The 23,632-nt window shown below is 36.7% G+C and overlaps 1 protein-coding gene across 1 annotated transcript in view; it reads left to right on the forward strand.

Moving 5' to 3' along the window:
- The window catches only part of LOC100607007 (multidrug resistance-associated protein 1-like), an 88,327-nt gene extending 65,260 nt beyond the window's left edge, over positions 1 to 23,067 (forward strand). The window contains exons 19-28 of the mRNA XM_030806201.1: positions 5,105 to 5,259; positions 8,025 to 8,180; positions 12,658 to 12,857; positions 13,578 to 13,704; positions 15,044 to 15,145; positions 17,701 to 17,844; positions 19,122 to 19,280; positions 21,119 to 21,285; positions 22,313 to 22,507; positions 22,929 to 23,067. Coding sequence (XP_030662061.1) covers positions 5,105 to 5,259; positions 8,025 to 8,180; positions 12,658 to 12,857; positions 13,578 to 13,704; positions 15,044 to 15,145; positions 17,701 to 17,844; positions 19,122 to 19,280; positions 21,119 to 21,285; positions 22,313 to 22,507; positions 22,929 to 23,067 — 1,544 coding nt within the window. The remainder of the gene's footprint in view (positions 1 to 5,104; positions 5,260 to 8,024; positions 8,181 to 12,657; positions 12,858 to 13,577; positions 13,705 to 15,043; positions 15,146 to 17,700; positions 17,845 to 19,121; positions 19,281 to 21,118; positions 21,286 to 22,312; positions 22,508 to 22,928) is intronic.
- Positions 23,068 to 23,632: the final 565 nt, after the last annotated feature.

Genomic DNA, 23,632 nt, shown 5'->3' on the forward strand with positions numbered 1-23,632 from the left:
TGTGTTCCACAGACTATACTTTGAGAAATTCCAAACTATGATCATTGCCTTCCAAGAAACAGAAAAGTATGATGTAACAAAGGCAAAAAAAAAAAAAAATAGTGTTTGAAGTAAATTCTCAGTTGTTCTGAAATGTTACATATCTATTAAAAACAAAGAAAATTAAGAAATGATTCCTGATTATAGTCAAGGAAACATGATCAAGAGAGAAATGGAAAAAGAATATAGAGTGTAGTTAATTAAATAATTGTTTGGAAAATTCAAAAGTATAGGGTAACTAAAGGGAAGTTTTTTTTTAGAGATAATTTCTTGTGTTTGTATCAAGAGAAACAGGCGCACCTAGAGTGAGACTGGTAGGAATTCAAATAAGAAAATATTAGAGCCATCTATGTGGAAGTTGTTATATCTTCATATTCATATCCATATGGGAAAACAGAGAGAGATGCATGATTTTGGTAATGGAAAAGTCAGATAAAACAAAAACTATGAAACTTAGAGCCTTGCTTCTCTTTTCTCCTCTCTTATCTTATTTTTACTGTCTGGCCATTGTACTGCTTGTAACTGTCTCCATTTAAAAATAGGCAGATATTATGAGACAGATTTATGTTTGTTCTGTCATTTTGTTAACATTCACTGGGAAAAGAGATGTTCATAACAAAAATGAGATATAAGAATTATGTGCAGTATGAAAGAACAGGACTTTACAATTTCTTTGCTTTTGAATCAGTGAGAGTCAGATTTATTGACTTGCAGTTTGCAACTCAGTGAGGAAGATATAGATGTAGAGGTCTCAAATTATAGCAAGAGAAACCTCCATATATACATGAATCTCCATATCTCTGCATGTCACATATACATATGAAGGCTTAATTCACACCAATTCAGTGAAATTATGTTACAGCTTTAGAGTAGATGCAATAACCTTTGAAGAACATTTTAAGTGAGTAAATAGCATTTCTATCACATATAAAGTATGCAATTTTAGTGTCCATAATATTACTTATGTAAAGTCTTAATTTTAACTGTCAGTAAATATAGAAAGATTTTATAACCAAAGAAACAGATTATGAACAGTTTTATCACAAAGATTTTTTTCCTGATTGGCTTTTGTTTGGAGTGGTCTGCAGTTGTTAGAATATTAATCTTCTCTGATTTATTGCTTCTTCACATTTTTTACATTTAAAAAAATTTTAATTTTTAAGGCTTATTAAGTGCAATTGCAAATTATGTTTCCATAAGTAAGGTGAGCCTAGAAATAAAAATCTATAATTTCTGGGGTTTTTTGTTTTTTTTTTTGGCAGAACTCAGCTCTCTTATGGAACCTGATTTAATTGAGAGCAGGCTGTATTCACTGACATCATCATAGCTCATTTATATTTTTTATTTTTTGGAACTTTAAAGCATAAACAGCACTTTCACATGTTAATACTAGAGGCCCACTATGAAGAATATAGAAGGCTAGCATTCAAACAAAGCTGGAGAACTGAAGCTGAAAATGCTACATCCATATTTTATGACAATAATAAAGATCTTACCTCATTTTTTAAAAAAGAAATTGCCCCGAATAGTTTTTTCCCCTGAGTCTCAGCTATTTGTTTCAAATTTCTAGGATACTTGGCACATCTCTAACGTGTCGTGTTTTATGTCTCACTGTTGGGAACTTCCTTGCTCCGATCCAATGTGTAAAATACAGGCACCTTATTTTCAAAGTGTGATGATTAAGGAGCACACTGCTGCTTCCGGTTTAAGAGGGCTAAGTGGTTCATTTACTTTACTTACCTCACTAAATTCCACTGAAAGGACAGTGAATAAATATAAAAGGAAAGGTGTCAGGAGACTTCAGAGTAACACATTTCTATATATGGGAATATATACGGGACAGAAAATGAAGGGTAGAAGAAAACCTGTAGCCAGGAACAGATACTGGAGAAGCTGGAACAGAAGAGGGAGATGTTCAGTTGAGCCACGGAAAAACATTAAACTTATGTTCACAGGTACAGAGAGAAGAATTGAGTTTCATGGAAGTAATCAAAGTAATTCATTAGAACATTGTTCTGAGGGCCCATCAGCCTCTTTTAGAACAACACTGCTACCACCACCAATGTAAACAGCCACTGTGATAGTAACAGTATGATGAAAACTAGAAAGCTGATGTTTAAAGAGGAAAGTAGGGTTTCTAGCATGTGTGACATACATAGAAGGAAGCCTCCTTATTGTGGCTTTTGGAGAAGGCTCAGCCAACATGACTTGCATCCCAGTATGAAGCCTTTCAGGGTCATACCTTTCCTCTTAAGCAGAACTTGAAGCAAACTTTTCCATTCAGGGGAGAGAAATGTCGGGGGAAATTAACGTATGCAACGGCAGAAGAAAGCCACATCAGGTACCTATATTAATTAACCATGTCTTTGTCTCATATTTTCAAACTGATAATGCCCATCCAGGCAATACATTTCACTCAAACCAACAGCATAAATAAAAGTCAACAAATACAGCAGTCAGGCCCAGAAGTAAAACAACAATATTTGGAATACAATTAGACCTTCAAAATGTCTAATTACTGCTTTCAGAGATTCAAAATATTGCATCCATAAAGTAAATGTGGAATGTGCTAAAATAAGCTCAGCGTGAGAACAAGAAAACTCTTGAAAACATTTAAAGAATTTTAAAAGGTTGTACAAATGTAATATAAGTTAGAAGAAATTATGCCAAATGTAAAACATTATAAACAGAGATGGAAAATGAAAGATAAGAAAAAATTACAGATACAGTTCAAGAAGTTTAACATGTATATAAAAAGAGCTTCAGTAAATGGGGGAAAAATACTAAGTACATAATATTTTTAAAAAATACTTCCTGGCCGGGCGCGGTGGCTCGCGCCTGTAATCTCAGCACTTTGGGAGGCCGAGGCAGGTGGATCACGAGGTCAGGAGATGGAGACCATCCTGGCTAACGTGGTGAAACCCCGTCTCTACCAAAAATTCAAAAAATTAGCCAGGCGTGGTGCCAGGCGCCTGTGGTCCCAGCTACTTGGGAGGCTGAGGCAGGAGAACGGCATGAACCCTGGTGGGCGGAGCTTGCTGTGATCCGAGATTGTGCCACGGCACTCCAGCCTGGGCGACAGAGGGAGACTCCGTCTCATAAATAAATAATAAAATAAAATAAAAAATAAAAAAACGAAAAGCTTCCCACACTGAAGAATAGAACTGCCTGTTTCAGCAACCATTCTAGTTTAGAGCAGGAAGACCGAGAATTCCAAGGGAGTAGTTTATGTTGCAGAGGGCTGGTGCTAAATAAGATTAAAGAAACAGTAGGATATTTGATGAGTGTGAGTGTATTCAGAAGAGACTTTTGGCTATTGAAGTGTTTGGGAACAAATTAGCCCTAGTTACACAGAAAATTAAGCATACAGAAAAATAGTGACACAAGCTACATATTTGGTGACCTTCATGAGCAATTATGTGCTTATTGAATATTTGAGAAAAAATGGGTAATCTATTGGAAAGGAAATAGGGAAGTATGGGAGGAATGGAGGAAAATAATAGAACACACTTAAGACTGAGAAAGCTAATAGCCATATGAGATATTACTTAAAAATATAAGGAAATTAGCTAAAAGAATGTAAGTTGGTGAGAAGCAACTAGTTTTGTTTTGTTTTGTTTTAAACATGATACCTGCAAAGGAACAAGGATCATAGTGGCAACACACTTTTATTAGCAGTTTTGTATACTAGAGTGCAATGGAGCAGTTGTGTATGTGTTAAGACTCAAGAGCAAACTGGCTTAAGTAACATGGAAGTGTATTGACACCCAAAGGTAAAATGCCCAGGCATCCATCGATTTTTAAACACACTTGATGCAGAGGTTCAAATAAAGTGTTCGCAACTCTCTTAATTTTGCAGATCTACTTGTTTTGTGCTGGTTGGTTTTGTTCCCAGGCTTCACATATTGATGGAAATGTATCTTTCAAAGAATTTTCTTCTGTTTCTATGTGTGCTAATAACTGTTTTTCAGCTTCTTCCACTAAAGCTACAAGTTTACCTGATAAGCAGCTAATGCAAGAACAACCCTCCCTTCAACCACTTCTCAGGAGCTTAGCACACCAAAAGAATTGTAGCCCTCACTCATTTTTTGTTTTTTAAGATAGTTATAAATTTTTTTTATTATTATTATACTTTAAGTTTTAGGGTACATGTGCACAAAGTGCAGGTTAGTTACATATGTATCCATGTGCCATGTTGGTGTGCTGCACCCATTAACTCGTCATTTATATTAGAGATATCTCCTAATGCTATCCCTCCCCCTTCTCCCCACCCCACAACAGGCCCTGATGTGTGATGTTCCCCTTCCTGTGTCCATGTGTTCTCATTGTTCAATTCCCACCTATGAGTGAGAACATGCGGTGTTTGTTTTTTTGTCCTTGTGATAGTTTCCTGAGAATGACGGTTTCCAGCCCTCACTCATTTTATGTGTCCATGGGTCAGAAAAGGGACACTGCTTATCCTAGGGACTCCAGCTGAGGAAACGAGCCAAGCACCATTTTAAATGCTGGCAGGCACTGTGCAAAGGGAATAGGACTGACACCAGCAATTAAATGTTCTAACTCGGAAGTGTCGTATATCATTTCTCTTATAATTCACGGTTCAAAACTATTCATTTGGGTCTACCAACCAAAAGGGGGCCAGAAAGTTCAACTCTACTATGTACCAAGAAGCTGGGAGAATGGAAATATTTGGCTCAAAGCACTGGTAACTAACATATTGTCCCACAGAACATCATAAAGGTAATAGGTTGCTAAACTTCTTTGCATTAGATCGACTTTTTATCTTCTGTACATTTCTGTGTGGAACCTATGATCACAAATGGGAGCATTCTGCTGTTGCAGCATGGCAAAACATCAGTAATGTGTATTTATTTCACATGCATCATATATTATGTTTATATTTATTTTAGTCTACAATTACACATTTTAGGTATAATATTTGGGTTTTCAGTTAAAATAAATATAAATAGTTTTTATAATTAATCTTTTTACAGCAATCTTTTGAAAGCTAAAACACAAATTTCCTTATATTGTTAATATAACTGTGATAACTATGTGTGTTTAGGTCTCTTTGTCTGCTCTGGAGCCTACGTAATCACTAGAGGATCCCTGGCTGCCTCTCGAACCATGTATGTTCAACTGTTGAATAATGTACTGCACCTCCCCATCCAGTTTTTTGAAACAAATTCCACAGGCCAGATCATTAGTCGTTTCACCAAGGTAAGGAAAGACACACCTTATTAAATAGCATACATAAAAGTGACCCATATTTAGTACCTTATATTCTCACTTGTACAAAATATTATGTGTTTTATATAGATTTCATTGTTAAATATATTTCTAAGCCTTAGGACATCTATAACTGATGTACAACAGTCACATTTTGTACATATAATTAAAATAACACTTGAAAAATTACTTAAAGAATCCAAGAAACACATGTGCTTTGAGATGTACCACTCTAATTCTTACACACATCGAGTTTGAGAATCACTGCTTTAGGCTAAGAAGGGAAAGAAAATGTAAGTAGGCCAGGCACGGTGGCTCACGTCTGTAATCCCAGCACTTTGGGAGGCCAAGGCGGGCGGGTCACGTGAGGTCAGAAGTTCGAGACCAGCCTGACCAACATGGAGAAACCCTGTCTCTACTAAAAATACAAAATTAGCCAGGCGTGGTGGCACATGCCTGTAATCCCAGCTACTCGGGAGGCTGAGGCAGGAGAATCGCTCAAACTTGGGAGGTGGAAGTTGTGGTGAGCCGAGATTGTGCCATTGCACTCCAGCCTGGGCAACAGCAGTGAAACTCCATTGAAAGGAAGGAAGGAAGGAAGGAAGGAAGGAAGGAAGGAAGGAAGGAAGGAAAAGAAAGAAAGAAAGAGAAAGGAAGGAAGGAGAGAGAAAGAAAGAGAGACAGAGAGAAAGGAAGGTGAGAGAAAGAAGAAAAAAGAAAGAAAGAAAAAGAAAGAGAAAAAGAAGAAAAGAAAGAAAAAGAAAGGAAGGAGAGAGAAAGAGAGAGAAAGAAAGAAAAAGAAAGAAGGAAAGAAAAAGAAAGAAAGAGAAAGAAAGAAAGTAGGAAAGTCAATGTGGAGATATCTAGACTTTAAAAACATCCTGCCTTTAAGAAAACATAACATCACTTATGGTGAATGGGGAATGAGTTGAGATTTTCAGTGTCTCTGCTTGTCTGTAGGAGTTTTCTCATTGTGTCTACTATAAAATGCTTCTAATAGAACTGTCCAATAAAGATAAAATGCAAGCCACGTATATGATTTTAAATTTCCTGGTAGCCATAATAAAGAAGTAAAATAAAACACAATGGAAAGAATTAATTGTGATAATACATTTTATTTAACACAGTATATCCAAAACATTATTCCCAACTGTAATTAACATAAAATTATTGATTAAACTTTATACTTTTTTGTACAAAGTATTTTAAATCTGGTTTTTATCATGTGCTTATAGCATATCTCAATTTGCAATAGCCACGTTCCAAGTGTTCAGTAGTCACATATTGCTAGTGGTCCCTATATTAAGATGCACAAGTCCATAACCTCAAAGTGTATTAACACATTTCTATGTATATGTAAAAACATGGTGGGTATATAAAGGGAAGTGAAGATAAAACACAAAAATAAAAATGAAAGTACCTAACATAATAAATTTCTAATGTAATATTAAATCTTGCTTAATTGTACCAATGTACATACTGTTTTTTGAAAAATTATAGAAGAGTTTGATCACCACCATTCTGTTTCTGCCAGAAGACGTTTCTGACTACAACCCTAGTGATTTATTATCATTTTTATATAGTAAAATTTCAAATGATTGAGTCTTAAGCAGATGGGAATATGGGCAGGTAAATTCAAAATAGGAAATTCCATGTGAATACGATACTGTTACACTGTTTGGTATATGAAATAACCAGGGAACTCCCAAAAGAGGGTAGAATTAACAAAATTTCATCTCTGTTTTTTATATCAGTTTTGTCCTGAACTGAGTAGGTCATCCAGTCAAGGTTCAGAGTCTTAGTATTCCCTAGCATCTCTCAGGTCATACCTTGTACCACAAACAGATTAAGTTATATGCAACAAAGTGTAAAACAAGCTGGGTGTGGTGGCTCACACCTGTAATCCCAACACTGTGGGAGGCAGAGGCAGGTGGATTGCCGAGACCAGCCTGGTCAACATGACGAAACCCCACCACTACTAAAAATATAAAAACTGGCTGGGCATGGTGGCTCATAACTGTGTAATCCTAGATAGGTGGGAGGCTGAGGCACGAGAATTGCTTGAACCTGGGAGGCGGAGGTTTGCAGTGAGCCGATATCACACCACTGTACTCCAACTTGGGTGACACAGCGAGACTTTCTCTCAAAAAAGAAAAAAAGAGTACAAATCAATGCATGACCTTCCCATTGTCCTTCTCTCGTTCCTATTGGCCACTCCATCTTTCAGTTCATAATTTTATAAATGAAGATTATTTTGTTGTCCTGCCTCTTCTGATATGAGTAGGATCCAGTTACCCAGGAAGGCCACTGAACATGTTCTTAGTTGATAACAATGCCCCAGGAGTGATTTACAAATTTTGAGTCATAAATAATGGTAGCCCAATGCCCCAAATACTGGAATGAAAAAAAAACAGCTATTGAATAATGGACTGTTTTTTTGTTTTTGTTTTTGCTTTTTTGATCAAAGTCTGACTTTAATTGTATAATTAATTGCCATGTAGTGGTCATTGGGAAACACAAATTGCTTGATGATAAGTATCTTGAAATTAGAACAGCCTTTTAATTGTTATAGTCGACTACAGGGGAAAAATATATGGGGGACGAGCAAAGATCATGTAGTTAGATTTATTTATGAAATCAATAGATTGTCATACCTGGGTATTTTTAATCTTGCCATTGAATAATATATTTCTTCTTTCTCTCATTTTAAACTGTAAAAAGTTAAAAATAAAGTGACCTAATATCAAATTTTTCAGGACATATTTATAATTGATATGCGTTTGCATTACTATTTACGGCTGTGGGTGAATTGTACACTGGATGTTGTTGGAACAGTTTTGGTCATTGTGGGAGCTTTGCCCCTCTTCATTCTGGGGATTATTCCCTTAGTGTTCTTCTATTTCTCTATACAAGTAAGTGCATACATTTTTATTTGTATTAATAACTTATAAGTTCACAATCAAATGTAGTTTCAGACCCACTTAAACCTCCTCTTTGTCCAGGTTCTCTAAGAAGCAGAGTCGAAGAAAGGAATAGATGTACTAGAGATTTACTGGGAGAAATGCCTGTAAAAGATAAAGGAAAGGGAGCAGAAGAAGGCTGGGCTGAGCAAGCCCTCAGACAGTGACCCAGGCTGAATCCCTGTGAGGGAGAAAAGGAAAGAAGACGGATTGGGTAACAAGGGTCTTGGACTACAGGACAGTTCTACAACAGGTTCAACAGGAAGTTCTCAGTCACAGTTGCCCGTTGGAGAGTCTCATGTGCACTTTCAGCCAGTACCCAGTCAGTGGCTGGCCTCTATGCTAATACAGCAGTGGATCCATCAGTGCAGTGGCGGGGGCTGTCAGTCAGCTATGCCCCTGCAGCAGGAGAGCCGGGGCCTGCATTTTTATGCCCACCACAAAACCTGTATGTTGTAATTTTAGCAGAAAATTAATTTCCCTGCATATCCAAGAGAGAAACAGATACTGCCTTTTTGTCCTGTTTTTTCAGACATCACCTGTCTCTTCCAGACAAACAATTGCTGGAAGAGCTAAATATGGTTCTCATGATACTTACATGATATCTTCATATTAAAATGGGATCATCCAATTTAAACTGCAAAATTATGTCACTGTAAGGCTGCAGTGGAAAACAAAATTTCTTAGCATTTTTTTCTTCAGTGATCAAACAAAGCAATTTTATTAAACAATGAAAGAAATCAATTAAAATGGATGTCTTTATTATCTTTATTATTTTACAAGAAACCATGACAGCTTTTGGTTTAAAAAAAGTTTATAGCTTCATACAGTAATGACTCACATAAAAGAAATTTCTCCAGCTCGCTCCTACACTGTGACATAAAAGTTCTTTTCATATTCACAGATTTATACAACTTAACTTTTTTTGACACTTAAACCAAGGTACTAGTCAAACATGCAAGAACTATAAATAGATGAATTTTTCAAACGTATGATATCAAGAGATTATTATTATAAAACATTTTAAACATCTTTTTACATTGCCTTTATCAAAGTATGCAGTTTTTTAATTACAGGCTTAATCCACAAATAAAGGGTGAAATTTAAAGACAATTGCAGAAATAACTATTTCCCATTTATTTTATTTATCTTGGCAATAAGGACTTCAATAAAAGATGAAATTAGTTTAAGTAAACAGAAAAACAAAAGTAGATTATAGGTGTAAATGGAGCTCAGACTGAATCCAAAATAATGAATGTATATTTTTCCACTCCATATTTTAGTTGATTATCTTCAAATATGCAACCTACTATGAAAACGTAATCCTTACATTTGTTGGAGATTTTAAGTGAAGTACAAAATACAGAGAAAATTACCCATTATTTCTAAATTTTCAGTGAAATTCCTATATTAAAATAATATTTATTCCAAAGCATGATTTCTTTATCCTGATAGTTTCAATCGGTGACATACAAGGTAAAATCAATGCTGAAGCATATTTTAAATATAGAAGTATCTGAGGCTCTTTTCACAAAAAGATTCTTAGAATTTAATGCTTTTCAAAAACCCAAGTTTTAAAATTCACGTTACAGTCTAGTCTGCTCAAGCCAGACTACAAATGATTTTCTCATTTCCATACCTATACTCCATTATTCTCCCTACTTCACATCTTTTCCCTGTTCTTTCTGTCTGTCCCGATCTTACTTGACATTGATGGCCTAGGTCATTTTCCATTTTCTGTGTGGCGCATTCTCTATCACAATAGTGGAAAAAGAACTGACTCCTTATCTACTACTCTAATATCTACTATTATGGATTTATTACACTGCTGGCATATACTGATGGTATAATAAATCCAGAATATATGAAAATGTAAGTGCTCTGGGGGCAGAGGCTATGTTTTATATATATTGTAAAAATCTAGAAAAAAAGCACTCATGTGGCAAATGAAATTTTATGTGTTGGTCTCCTGTCTGGTAAACTATAACTGAGTTGTCAGGAGTAAAAAGGAGTCTAGAAATCATGTCTCATTGGGGGAGTCATATAGGATGAGGTCTGAATTTGGATGCAGGAACTTGGAGTTCTAGTCATCTTCCTTACTCGCCTGCCTGGGACATCATTTCCCTTTCTAGGCTCCATTTCTTTCCCCTGTGAAATAAAAGGTTTGATTTAGATGTGTGCTATGTACAGTGTAGTTCCTGGACCCACGGGCCATAGCCCAGACCTATTGGGTCAGAATGTCCCGAGGCAGGGCCCAGAAACCTGCCTTTCAACGAACCCTTCAGGCAGGTGATTCTTACTAAAGTACGAGAAGCATTGATCTAGATAAAATTTCTTAAACCAGATTCCCCAGAGAGCTGCATGAAAGAACATGGATTCTACAGTTCACTGAAAATTTATCAGAAGCTCCAAGTGTGTATGCATGTTTACATTTGTCTAGGGAAAGCATTTTACCCTTATTTATCTACTCACATGGTCTGTGACCCCAATAACACATTCCCTAATCTAGGCAATCTCTTAAATCCCTTTACAGCCTCAGAATGCCATAGTCCTCTGTATTCTTCAGAGCACTTAGCATAGATTAGAGTTCAGCTGTAGACTACGAGGCTGTATGTAACCTGAGATATGTTTTTGTTTAGCTTGCTCAGTGCTTTTACCAAATGTAGACATTTTAAAATCAGGGATTTTACATAAAATTCCAGAGTTAAAATTTTCCTGAAAATTGTGCAAGACCTCATAACTCTTGATTTTCATTTCCAATTGGTAGCAATTTTCTGGGGCTAATTAATAATCCAGTTAATACAGGGCATGCTCCATCCAGCTCCCCGCAGTCCTACCTATCCTAATTGTCCTCAACTTCAAGCCAAGGGGAAATAGATAACTTACAATTGTGACTGTAGTGGAAATTTTTGAAGAAAAAAATAAAAAATATTATTTTTCTGTAATTATGTTTAAGTACAAAATATCATTGTGCATTTGGTCTGCTTCCCTCATTCAATGAGTTAACTGTTCTGTCACATTTTCAACATGTAACATAGAGCTTTCTTCATAGTAGGTACTCAATAACGGTCATTTGGGAGCATTGTCGAAGTGAAATTTTGCCCAATTATGTTCTTGTTGTGCTGTCCAGAATTGGCGCTTTTTTTTTTTTGAGACAGGGTCTCACTCTGTTACCCAAGCTGGAGTGCAGTGGCATGATATGATCTCAGCTCACTGCAACCTCTGCCTCCCAGGTTCAAGCTATTCTCCTGCCTCAGCCTCCTGAGTAGCTGAGACCACAGGCCGTCACCACCACAGCAGGCTAATTTTTGTATTTTTGGTAGAAATGCGGATTCACTATGTCGCCCAGGCTGGTCTCGAACGCCTGAGCTCCAGTGATCTGCCTGCCTCGGCCTCCTGAAGTGGTGGGATTACAGGCGTGAGCCACCACTCCCAGCCTCAGAATTTGGGCTTTTTACCATTACAAGGGCACATGAGTTTCCTAAGCCTTCTGTAACAAAGTGCTACCAACTGGGTGGCTTAAAACAACAGAAATGTATTCTCTCACAATTTTTAAAAATCTGTTTGTTTTATTTTATTTTATTTTTATGAGACAGGGCCTGGCTCTGTCACCCAGGCGGTAGTGCAGTGGCATGATCATAGCTCACTGCAGTCTCAACCTCCTCGGCTCAAGTGTCAAGTGCTCCTCCCACCTCAGCCTCTCGAGTAGCTAGGCCCACAAGCATGCACCACCACATCTGGATAATATATTTATATTTTGCTTTTTGTAAAAACAAGGTCTTCATTTATTTATTTATTTATTTATTTATTTATTTATTTATTTATATAACTTTTTGTAAAAACAAGATCTTCCTACATTGCCCAGGCCGGTCTCAAACTCCTGGGCTCTAGCAACCCTCCTGCCTTGGCCTCCCAAAGTGTTGGCATTATAAGCATGGGCACCACCCTTGGCCTCTCTCACAGTTCTAAAGGCCAGAAGTCTAAAATCAATATATAGGCAGAGTTGATTCCTTCTGGAGGCTTTGAGGGAAAATCTCTTTCATGCTCCTCTCCTAGCTTCTGCTGCCGGTCAACAATCCTGATATTTTCATTGGCTTCTAAACACATCACTTCAATGTCTGCCACTGGCAGAGATGGTGTTTTCCCTGTGTCTATGTCTTCTTTTTTGTCTTTTATAAGGATACCCAACATTGGATTTAGGGTCCACCCTACATCCAGGGTGATGTCATCTTGAGATCCTTAACTTAATTACATATGTAAAGATGCTATTTCCGAATAAGGTCACATTCACAGATACGGGGGGTTAGGACTTGTATCTGACTTTTGGGGAGTCACTTTTTAAATCACAACACAAGGGTCTTGTAGTTTTTGAACTATTGAAGCAATTTCTGCTACATCTTTCCGACTGCTTCTTCTGTCTTCTGATTAGAGATACTATGTGGCGAGCTCTCGGCAAATCCGGAGGTTGACAGGAGCGTCCCATTCTCCTGTCATTTCCCACTTTAGTGAGACTTTATCAGGAGTGTCCACCATCAGAGCATTTGGACATGAACAGAGGTTTATCCAGCAATACAAAGAGGTGGTGAATGAAAACTTGGTCTGTTTCTACAATAATGTAATTTCCAACCGGTGAGTCCCATCAATACCCAGCCTAGGATCAATCTCTTCTTAGACATCTTGCTCACTGACTTCTAAACAGAGGGTTTTGAAATGGCATTTCATCCAAGTTTTAGAAGTATGTATTAATAAGACAAATATTTTCCAGTATTTAATGTACATTTAAATTAAATTATATCTATTTATAGTCACATGAAAAGTACATACTATTTAATATGAAAAAGGTGCTTTTAGAATTACTCATGACATAATTCTACATTGTGTTTTATATTTTTAGAATATATTTTATTTGTATACACTGTTTTGTAAAATTTTTGAGTTTGAAGTTATAATTTCATATAAGGGAGAAAAATGAAATATTAAATAGCAGTTGAGCACATTTCAATTTTAAAGACTAATATATTAAAAAGTATATACAATTGGAAGGGAATTGATTTTCCAATAGGATTTAAAAAATGCAATACATCATTATAGCTGGTGTTATTTTGCTTTTAAATTTGGATCAAGTTTTAAAGCAAAGTTCTGCAAAAGTAAAATGCATTTTCATGCAGATGAATTCTTTAAGTTATCATATGATGATCTTATGTTTGATTGAGTTCCAAGTAAGTCGGGGAGAAAAAAGAAAGCAGCTATTGCTGTTTATGTCTCGATTTCCCAGAGGAGAGGGTTAGTACTAAATGCACCAAAACTTTTTCATCTCAGTTACTCATGAATATATTCCATCTATCACAGGTGGCTGTCTGTTAGACTTGAATTTCTTGGCAACTTAATTGTGCTTTTTGCTGCACTGCTTGCTGTGCTGGCTGGCGATTCTATAGATTCAGCAATAGTTGGTTTGTCTGTATCCTATGCCCTAAATGTAAGTAATAATGATTTTTGTGGTATATGGTGTGTTTATAATCCAGTTAATTAAACACTCTTCTTCTTTGCTTGTCTGAATTATATATTATATTAACTAAGTAATGAGAGACAAATGTGGATTGCCCTGGAGGCTCATTTCCTTCTCTATTTTGTTAGTAGCAGGAAGCTAGCTCAGTAATTCTAAGTTAACTTATAGGAAGAACAGGCTGATACTCAAGGCTGAGTGCTAAAAGACCAGGAAACTCCTGCTATTCTGTAGTTACTCAGAAGTTTCCTGCTCTCCTGTCCTGGTGGATTTATAGAGTATTACAAGGGTAGGGTCCCTATCCAACACAGCTGGTGTATCTCATTTGCTCAGCCTAAGCAAGAAGATAATTCTCTAGGGAGAATATATTTGCTGTTTCCCTTCGGCTTGTAAATTTTTCCCTAATAAACCCTATTTGATATTACACTGCGATGCCCCCTTTTTAAAACAGCAAATGCCCTAAACTGCTTCCACATTATGTAGAAGTCTATGTGATTGTGTTATATACTCTTGGTCCCGTATCCAAAAACCTTGAGCCAGTTGCATTTCAGAATTCAGAATTTAGGCTTCTAGAAAGGAAATACGTACACAGCCATATCCAGCGTCTGGTTCAGAAGCCCATAATCAAACACTACTGCATGTACACCCTAACTGGATTAAGTAAACGCTTTGAAGAGCCCCATATCAGTTCAAGTCAGGTGGGCTATGAAATGAGTTGGCACCAAACTCAAGAAAAAAATTGAATTGTACAAGTTTCTTGACTTTTAGAATTCTGTTCAAAGTTACACCCTTAGAGAACCTACATTTGTGAATAGAGTGAGAAGAAAATATAGGTTTTTTTTTTTTAAATAGGGGAGCAGGAATAGTTAGAAAGCCAGGAGAATCTTCCTTCTGATGGAAGGTAGTGAAGAATGCCAAAGTGTTTGCACACTATTTTTTTTCCCATTTAGGATGCACATTTTTTTGAGGCATATCCCATCAATCTTGGTATTCATCATTCCTTATACCCACTATGCACTTCTTGCATATATGCTGAATTATGGTCTATCTTATCCCAAGTAATTCCATTATTTATGATATTAATGAGTTCAGTATCCTTAAACACAAATATGCATATGAAGAAATATGCTTATTTCTAGAGCTGCTAAATAATAATCAAAAGATACAAAGTATATGAGATAGTATGTGACAAGCTCTCAGCAGATTCAAGAAATGAAAAGTGAAACTCTATAAAAAATAAAGTATTATTTATATTACATAAAAAACTAAAGAACATGCATTAAGCTCTTGTTTCCTCCCCCATAACCCCCAGATAACTCATTCTCTGAATTTTTGGGTAAAGAAAGCGTGTGAAATTGAAACCAATGCAGTTGCTGTTGAAAGAGTTTGTGAATATGAAAATATGGATAAAGAGGTAAGCACGCCTCCTGTAATCCCAGTACTTTGGGAGTCGTGGGAGGATCACTGAAGTTCAAGAGTTCAAGACAAGCCTGGTCAAAATAGTGAGATTCTGTCTCTACGAAAATAAATAAATAAATAAATAAATAAATAAAGTGGGTAAGCTGGGTATGGTGGCTTATGCCTTTAGTTCAAGCTACTTGGGAGGGTGAGGTAGGAGAATCCCTTCTGCTTGGGAGTTCAAGGTTGCAGTGAGCTTTGATCATGCCACTGCACTCTAGCTTGAGTGATAGAGCAAGATCCTGTCTAATAAAAAAAAAAGTATGAGGAAAAAAAAAGAGGTAAGCACTCCTAAATAATCAATAAATGGATTGGATACAGGAGTAAGACATTGTAATATACCATAAATTGACATTTAGAAAAAATGTTAAGCAAACCTGCATTTCCAAATTCACGTGATATTCAGTGTTTCAATGAAATTAAAACCAAAATTGTTATAAAGTGGCCTATTATTTTATATATCATTAAAATAGAAATAAAAATACTTCTAATTAAATTAGGATACATCCTAAATTATAAGATATTTCCCTACTTCAATGAGTTATAAAAATGCAAGATGATATCTTGTTTCTAAAAGGCACAGTGATTTGTCCTCTACTGATGTATAGAGTAAAATATACAACTTGCAATTATAACTTTGTGGGGATTTTACAGTGATAAAAGTGTCTTAATATAGTCAACTCATAACTATTTAGATTCTGCACAATTCTAAATTAATTACATTTTATTGCTTATACCTTCTGTTCTATTTACTCATCATTAATATCTCTGTGAATGGGAAGGGAGAGGAGAATAAATCGGTCTGTTTTGTTCCCTGTAACTGTAATTTGGGAGGGTGAAGAGTTATTGCAACTATTGACAGAGTATAATATTTAAGTTTCTAAAACACTTTACTCATCTGGATTACTTCTGCTTCCAAATTCTATTAATTAACAGGGCAGATGACAAAGATGACTTGAATTTCTGTTCCTTCTTCAATCCGCCTAGGAAGCTATCTTTCTTTTTTATCTTGTAACTCTTCCTCTTTTGCTCATGAATCTGAGGAACAGGTACCTCCTCCAAATAAAAATCTGACATTTCCCATTGCATTTTTGGTAATATCTCTTCCTGTCTTCTCTCAGATCTTACTCTATTAACCACCTCTTCTAATTCCCACTCCCTTGCAGTCCCTCTCAGCCTGTAACTATGCCAAAATACTTTCTACATTCTCCAACTCCTACCTGAACTTTGAATTTTCCTCTGGATTTTTCCCCAGGTCTTGCCTTTCCTTCTCAAAGAAATTTCATGAAAGATTGGTCTACCTTCACAATCTTCAGTTACCAATATTCAACTTGTTCGGTCATCTCATGGCTAATATCAAATATTATTTTTCTATATTTTCTAAATTTTTGCTTATAAAATATATTTCTTTCACATTAGAAAAAGATAATAAAAATATGTGTGTACACACATTTAAACAAACAAAAACCTTTATGTAATTTGATGCAAGTTGTGACAAATACTGCTACAAAAACTCTTGATGTGGAAGGATAAATGTGTTCAAATAATCTTATTCAGCCCTTTGCACCTGTTTCTCTGCTTTCCATTACAGAAAAATTCTTTTGCAAAGTTGCCTGTACTTGCTTTTCTATTTCATTTTCTCTGATTTATTTTTGGACCCTCGCCAAACAGGCTTCTGATTCCACTATTCCACTGAACCTTCCCTCATGCAGATCACAACGGGTTCTTTCCCAGTCCTCACTTTACCTGATCTATCATTTGATGTTAGCCATCATTCCCTCTCCCATGAAACACTTTACCTCACTGCCCAGGCATCACACAGTCTTGTGTGTTCTTTTACCTCGTGCTTCCTCCAGTATTCACACAGGCCCCTGTCTTAGGTCTTGGGCACAACTAATTAGATCCAAATAGTTACTAAACCCTTTGCCTAGAATGTTCTTCCACTGGTATCCACCTAGCGTTTTCCCTGACCACAGTCAGCAAAGCCTTTCCTAACTACCCTGCTTTAAATGACACCTCCTCCTTTTCCCAACCCTGGCTGTTTCTTGTCTTACAAAACTTTATTATCATTCAACATGGCTGCATATGTTATATGGTTCTTTTTGTCTGTCCCCACTACACCCCATAAGGGAAATAATTTGTATCTGTTTTTCTCACTGCGGAACCTCCAGCGACTAAAATAGTGACTGACACAGCAAACCTTTGAGGAATGAATGAATGACAAGCTGTCCTTATCTCAGCTAAAATTTCAAGTTATTTTTTCTTAATAACTTGATAGGAGATGAGAAGTCTTGTTACCTCAAAATATTTATTTCTAATATTTTTTTATAGCTAGATGAGTTTCATGTTGGTAACATTTAAAACTATTTTCAGAAAATCATAATATCCACAAATGTCTTCCATCATTTATATTCACTTTTGTTACCTGCATAAGAATTATTTTGGGGGGAGGGATTTTTTAATTATAATTGTTGTTTAAAGTATTTATTTTTTGTTTGTTTTTGTTTTAAGGCACCTTGGATAATGTCTAGAAGACCTCCATTACAATGGCCCAATAAAGGTGTAGTGGAATTTATTAATTATCAGGCTCGATACCGAGATGATCTTGGTTTAGCATTGCAAGATATCACTTTCCAGACTCATGGGGAAGAGAAGGTATCATATATATTTCATATGTTTTGGTTTCCCTCTTATCTGATTGCATTCATTGTTGAGTATAACATGATATTGAATATAAGGTGGTTTTTTGTTACACAAAAGTAATAAAGACATGTGGTTGGTGTGTACTGAATAAATTTTCCCTCTATAAAAAATACATTTCTTAATTAAATTGCTCATATACTACTGTGAAACACAACTTTGGTGTACTTAGTTTTTACTTCCTCTATAAAATGAATTGCAACAATAAGTAAATCATTACCCCAAACACAATAAATCCCTATGTTTGACTATTTGTATACTCAAAGACATCATGTTTTCCAAAACCGTTAAAGAGATGGGAAAATGCTTGAAATGTACTTCAGTTAACACAAGCAACTTACTAAGCTATTGATAGTATATGATATTAGTTTTATGCTTTAAAAAAGCAAACAGGCACATTAGCAAAAATATTTTTGGAGCAGAAATATTTTTGGAACAGACAAATCATTCTGAAATTTTCATTACTCCAATGAATTCAACAGATTTCTGTTTTTTCTGATGTATTTTGTTAGACTTAAGATTTTATATTAGGGTAAACCAACCACTTTAATATTCTATCTGCCTAACACTCCTATTAATACCAAGACGCACATCAGCAATCAGAAGATACGACTCTTTAGTTCTCATGGTCATAGGGTAACGTTTAATCACTGGGATGTTTATGACAAGATGATTATTTTGGCCAGGAGTCAAAATCCTTAAACATTATTTTTGGTTACCCATAATAGTTTTAATGCAGAGTTCCTTTGATACACCAGGGAAATTTACAGACATTCCTTTGGATTTTCTAGTCTATCTGGCAAAAGATTCCAGTGCCCTATTTGTTTCTTTGCTTGTTTCAATGAAGGGAAGATAGAGAAAATCTGTTTTCTGAAAATCTCAATAAAACCACTCATTATCATTGCTTCTTTTGCCCTAACCTTTAATGGGTAGTTCAGGGGTGGTTCAGGAATGATCTGTTTTTCCTGGGTCTGCTGGGGATCTTTGGTGAGGAAGTGACTACATTACTCAGAACTAAAGGAAAAACACAGATTAGTCAGAGTCTTTCCAGCAAATGAAGAGTATTTGGATAAAGACTGGTCCTTAGAAGTCACCTGACATCTTCCACGCCCATCAAGGTTAGTCTTGTTGACAAAATTGGATCCCACTGACCTGACACCTAATACATTTGTTGCCAGTGCAAAGGCCTTGTTTCCTTACAAAAAGTAGAGTTTATGATTATTTCATTACAGATTGGAATTGTGGGCAGGACTGGAGCAGGCAAATCCACACTATCAAATTGCTTATTTAGAATTGTGGAGAGAGCAGGAGGCAAAATTATTATTGATGGAATTGATATATCAACTATTGGACTTCATGACCTTCGTGGCAAACTTAATATTATTCCACAGGTAAAGCCTACGTTGCCATAGGCTTTCTTAACCCACTCCAAGTAAATCTGTTTTCTTTCTTTTTAAAAATCTGTTCCTTCCAAGTCTAAATTCATTGTTCGAAGCCACATCATTTTAAATGGAATATATGAAGAACTGCTATGTAATTGAACCCTCTTTAAACACCCTTATCATAAAGCATTCTACCTAAGAGCATTTATCTATTTGAAAAACCAGTACATCTTTCTGATAAAATTTCCTTCATAATAGTAAGTGCAAATAAAATTCCAATAAACAGATCAGACTGGAACACATTGATTTTTTTGACAGAAATATTACTGAAGTTTTTGCTTAGTTGTTAGAGTGTAGAATTTTGACTCTTTTTCACTTGAAGTTTAGAAACATTAAAAAAAGAACAGTAGGCCGGGCGCGGTGGCTCACGCTTGTAATCCCAGCACTTTGGGGGGCCGAGGCGGGCGGATCACGAGGTCAGGAGATCGAGACCACGGTGAAACCCCGTCTCTACTAAAAATACAAAAAATTAGCCGGACTTGGTGGCGGGCGCCTGTAGTCCCAGCTACTCGGAGAGGCTGAGGCAGGAGAATGGCGTGAACCCGGGAGGCGGAGCTTGCAGTGAGCCGAGATTGCGCCACTGCACTCCAGCCTGAGCGACAGAGCGAGACTCTGTTTCAAAAAAAAAAAAAAAAAAAGAACAGTAATTCAGTTAGATCTCTTTTCTCAAGTTCTTTGATTTTTCCATCTGTGGAATCAAAGGAACTTGATCATTAAGGGGCATGCAAACTAGCTTAAAAATATGCCTCTTAAGTCAAAGATGAAATACTCAGCTGAAACTGGGTGCGGTGGCTCACGCCTGTAATCCCAGAACTTTGGGAAGCCAAGGCAGGTGGATCATCTGAGGTCAGGAGTTTGAGACAAGCCTGGCCAACACGGTGAAACCCCGTCTCAACTAAAAGTACATAAATTATCCGGCCATGATAGTGCACACCATGTACTCGGGAGTAATCCCAGGTACTCGGGAGGCTGAGACAGGAGAATTGCTTGAACCTGGGAGGCGGAGGTTTCAGTGAGCCGAGATTGCGCCACTGCCCTCTAGCCTGGGCAACAGATCTAGACTCCATCTCAAAAAAAAAAAAAAAAAAATTGTACTGTCTTCTAAAAATCTATTAAAATACTAATTTTAATATATTAAAATGTTGTATTGTTTAGACGTATACTTGTATTCATGCATTTACTTCAAAACAAATTTGAGTAAAATCTGGAATTCTGGAAGGGAAAAAAATTCGTGAAAAAAAAAGAGACATCAGTCGTTCCTCTCTTATAGATAGAGTAAAATATAGTTTCACTAGGCATCTTGGTGTAGCATAAAGAAAATGAACTCAATCCTCTTCGAATTCTCTTCAATCACTAACTTACCTTCGTGTGGTGTAGACAAGAACTCTTTGGAACCTCCAGCTCACTCTCTGTGAAATAAGAATACTAACTTCTATCTTTCTGAGTTGGTATACTGATTGATAATATTATATACCTACTATATTTCATATTTATTATATGTTATATCCTTGACTACACGGCAGTAATTATCATCATTATTTCAGTGCTAGTTATTATTTTCAATAATAGGAAGAGGAGAAAGAAAATCAGGAGACTTATGATGACTTAATATGAATTATAGTTTATTCTGACTCTCTTCTGTTTTTGTTTTAAACATAAAATAAATTTGATGACTATATTAGGTCTGATAGTTTTGCTTTCTCCTGCTTTGTTTTCTGAGTCTGATTTTTTAAAATGTATTTATGCCTCATGATAGTAAGATTATGCAGGACTATTTTCTGCTTTAGCACCCCGTTTTATTTTCTGGAACCCTTCAAATGAACCTGGATCCCCTAAACAAATATTCTGATAGCAAGCTGTGGGAAGTGCTGGAATTGTGTCACTTGAAAGAATTTGTGCAGTCCCTTCCTGAGAAGCTACTGCATGAGATTTCAGAGGGTGGTGAGAACCTCAGGTAAGCTGCTAAGAGCAGAGCTTGTCCAAGTTATTCATTCCAAGCTCTTTAGAAACTCGAATTGGCATCCAAGAGAAGTGTAGCTCCTGAGCCACCAGGGCCTGTTTAAAGTACACCACAGCTGATTCTTTCTAGGGAAGAGGAAGGAAAAGTAAATTGGTAGCTGCAGGCTGGGAAACAACTGACTAAGAGAAAGGAAAGAAAAAAAAGAGCAATGCCCTATGAAAAGTCACTATTTAATTGAATCTTCTTTTGTCAAGACTGCTACTCTAAGAGCCTTGTTCCTAAAAAATGTAAGGGGCTACCTTGCCTTCACCATTGTTTGTTGCCTTAAGATAGCCCCCTTCGTGTGATCAGAAACCCCAGAAAATGAGCTAGATCCCTGTAACGGCCTGCATAGCAAGACTCCCACCACCCCTTCTTTGATCACTTTCTCCGTACCCCTCTGTGTTTCTGCGACATTGGCCTCCATGCTGTGTCGTGAGTTTGCCAGGCCAATTCACGCCTACCCCAGGGATTTTACATCTGCTATTTCCTTTACCTGGAACAAGTTTTTACTGGAAATCTGTATGCCTCACTCTCCATGTCCTTGAGTTCTTGCCTTAAACCTTCTCCAGAGGATTTCTTTGGCACGCCCATCTAAAATGCCCACCCCACACCTACACTTTATACCCCACTTCTGTTTGTTTGAATTCTTAACACCTATTATATATATATTATCCACGAAATTACTACATATAATGTTGCACCGTACTCATATACCCCTCCTACTATGCTTTTTACTGAATTATCTTAATTATTGTTTTCTGTGTCCCCATGAGAATGTATCTGCTACACAGAGATTTTTGTCTGTTTTGCTCATTGGTCTAAAGGCTGGCACTCCCTCAAGAGATGTTTCTTGAATAAAAGAACAAGTGAAGTTGTGGGTGAGAAAAAGAATGAATAGCAGTATTATCAGAATTTTAAAACATGAAGTGTGTTACCATAAAGTCCATTGTTGAAATTATTATTATTATTATTTTAACAGCATGGGACAACGGCAGCTCGTCTGTCTAGCTCGTGCTTTGCTTCGAAAAACAAAAATTCTCATCTTGGATGAAGCAACAGCCTCCATTGACTTTGAGACGGACAAGTTGGTGCAGACCACAATCAGGAAGGAGTTTTCTGATTGCACCATCCTGACCATTGCTCACAGACTGCAATCTATCATTGATTCAGACAGGTGTGCTTTCTTTCTTTTCGAAAATAAAATCATTTCTGCCAAGATAAATATTGGGCATATGAAACACACTGATTACTTGCCAGTCATAAATAATTATATCTGTGCTGAGAGATACAAAATTTTCCCTAATGATATAAAAGGTGTTTTCCAAAATCATTGGAAGAAAAAGTTCAAGCTAAAAGAATATTAGAAAACTTGATATAGATAATGATATAGAAGGTATTTTCCAAAATCACTGGAAGAAAAAGTTCAAGCTAAAAGAATAATTATTAGAGAACTTGATATAGTTCCTGAATTAACTAACACCTTTATTTTGTACTGAAATGACTCATAGAGTAGTTTAAACTTTATATTAGCAGGACCAATAAAATGTGAGGTGGAAGACTGTATGTTACCTGACGCTATTCTTTTCACATTTCAGGGTGCTTGTTCTAGACTCAGGAAGGATTGTGGAATTTGAAGCGCCTCAGAATTTGATACGTCAGAAAGGACTTTTCTATGAAATGACAACGGACGCTGGAATAACACAAGACTCAGGGACAAAAAATAAATTACTTTAGCTGTATGTTAATTTGCATAATAAAAAAACACTACAGTGCATTAGTATTTAAACAGCAAAGACAGAAGAGAAATGCAGAAGGGCTGGCCCCTGCTATGAGTTGGCACACACACACATAGGCACCAGAGTTTCTTTGTTTGTATGTTTTTGTTTGTTTGTATGTTTTTGTTTATTTGTTTGTTCGAGATGGAGTTTTGCTCTTGTTGCCCAGGCTGGAGTGCAATGGCTCGATCTCAGCTCACTGCAACCTCCGCCTCCCAGATTCAAGCGATTCTCCTGCCTCAGCCTCCCACGTAGCTGGGATTATAGGCACCTGCCACCACGCCCAGCTAATTTTTGTATTTTTAGTAGAGCCGGGGTTTGGCCATGTTGGCCAGGCTGGTCTCGAACTCCTGACCTCAGGTGATCTGCCTGCCTCGGCCTCCAAAAGTGCTGTGATTACAGGTGTGAGCCACGGCCCCCGGCCAGCAACACAGTTTCTAACCATCCTGGGCTGTACCTAGACTTCCCTCTTCCGTTCGTGCTTACCTTATCCACATTGGCCAAAATGCTAAGTGCTGCCTGTC

This window comes from Nomascus leucogenys, chromosome 25 (genome assembly GCF_006542625.1).
Source record: "Nomascus leucogenys isolate Asia chromosome 25, Asia_NLE_v1, whole genome shotgun sequence".
Lineage (NCBI taxonomy): Eukaryota > Metazoa > Chordata > Mammalia > Primates > Hylobatidae > Nomascus > Nomascus leucogenys.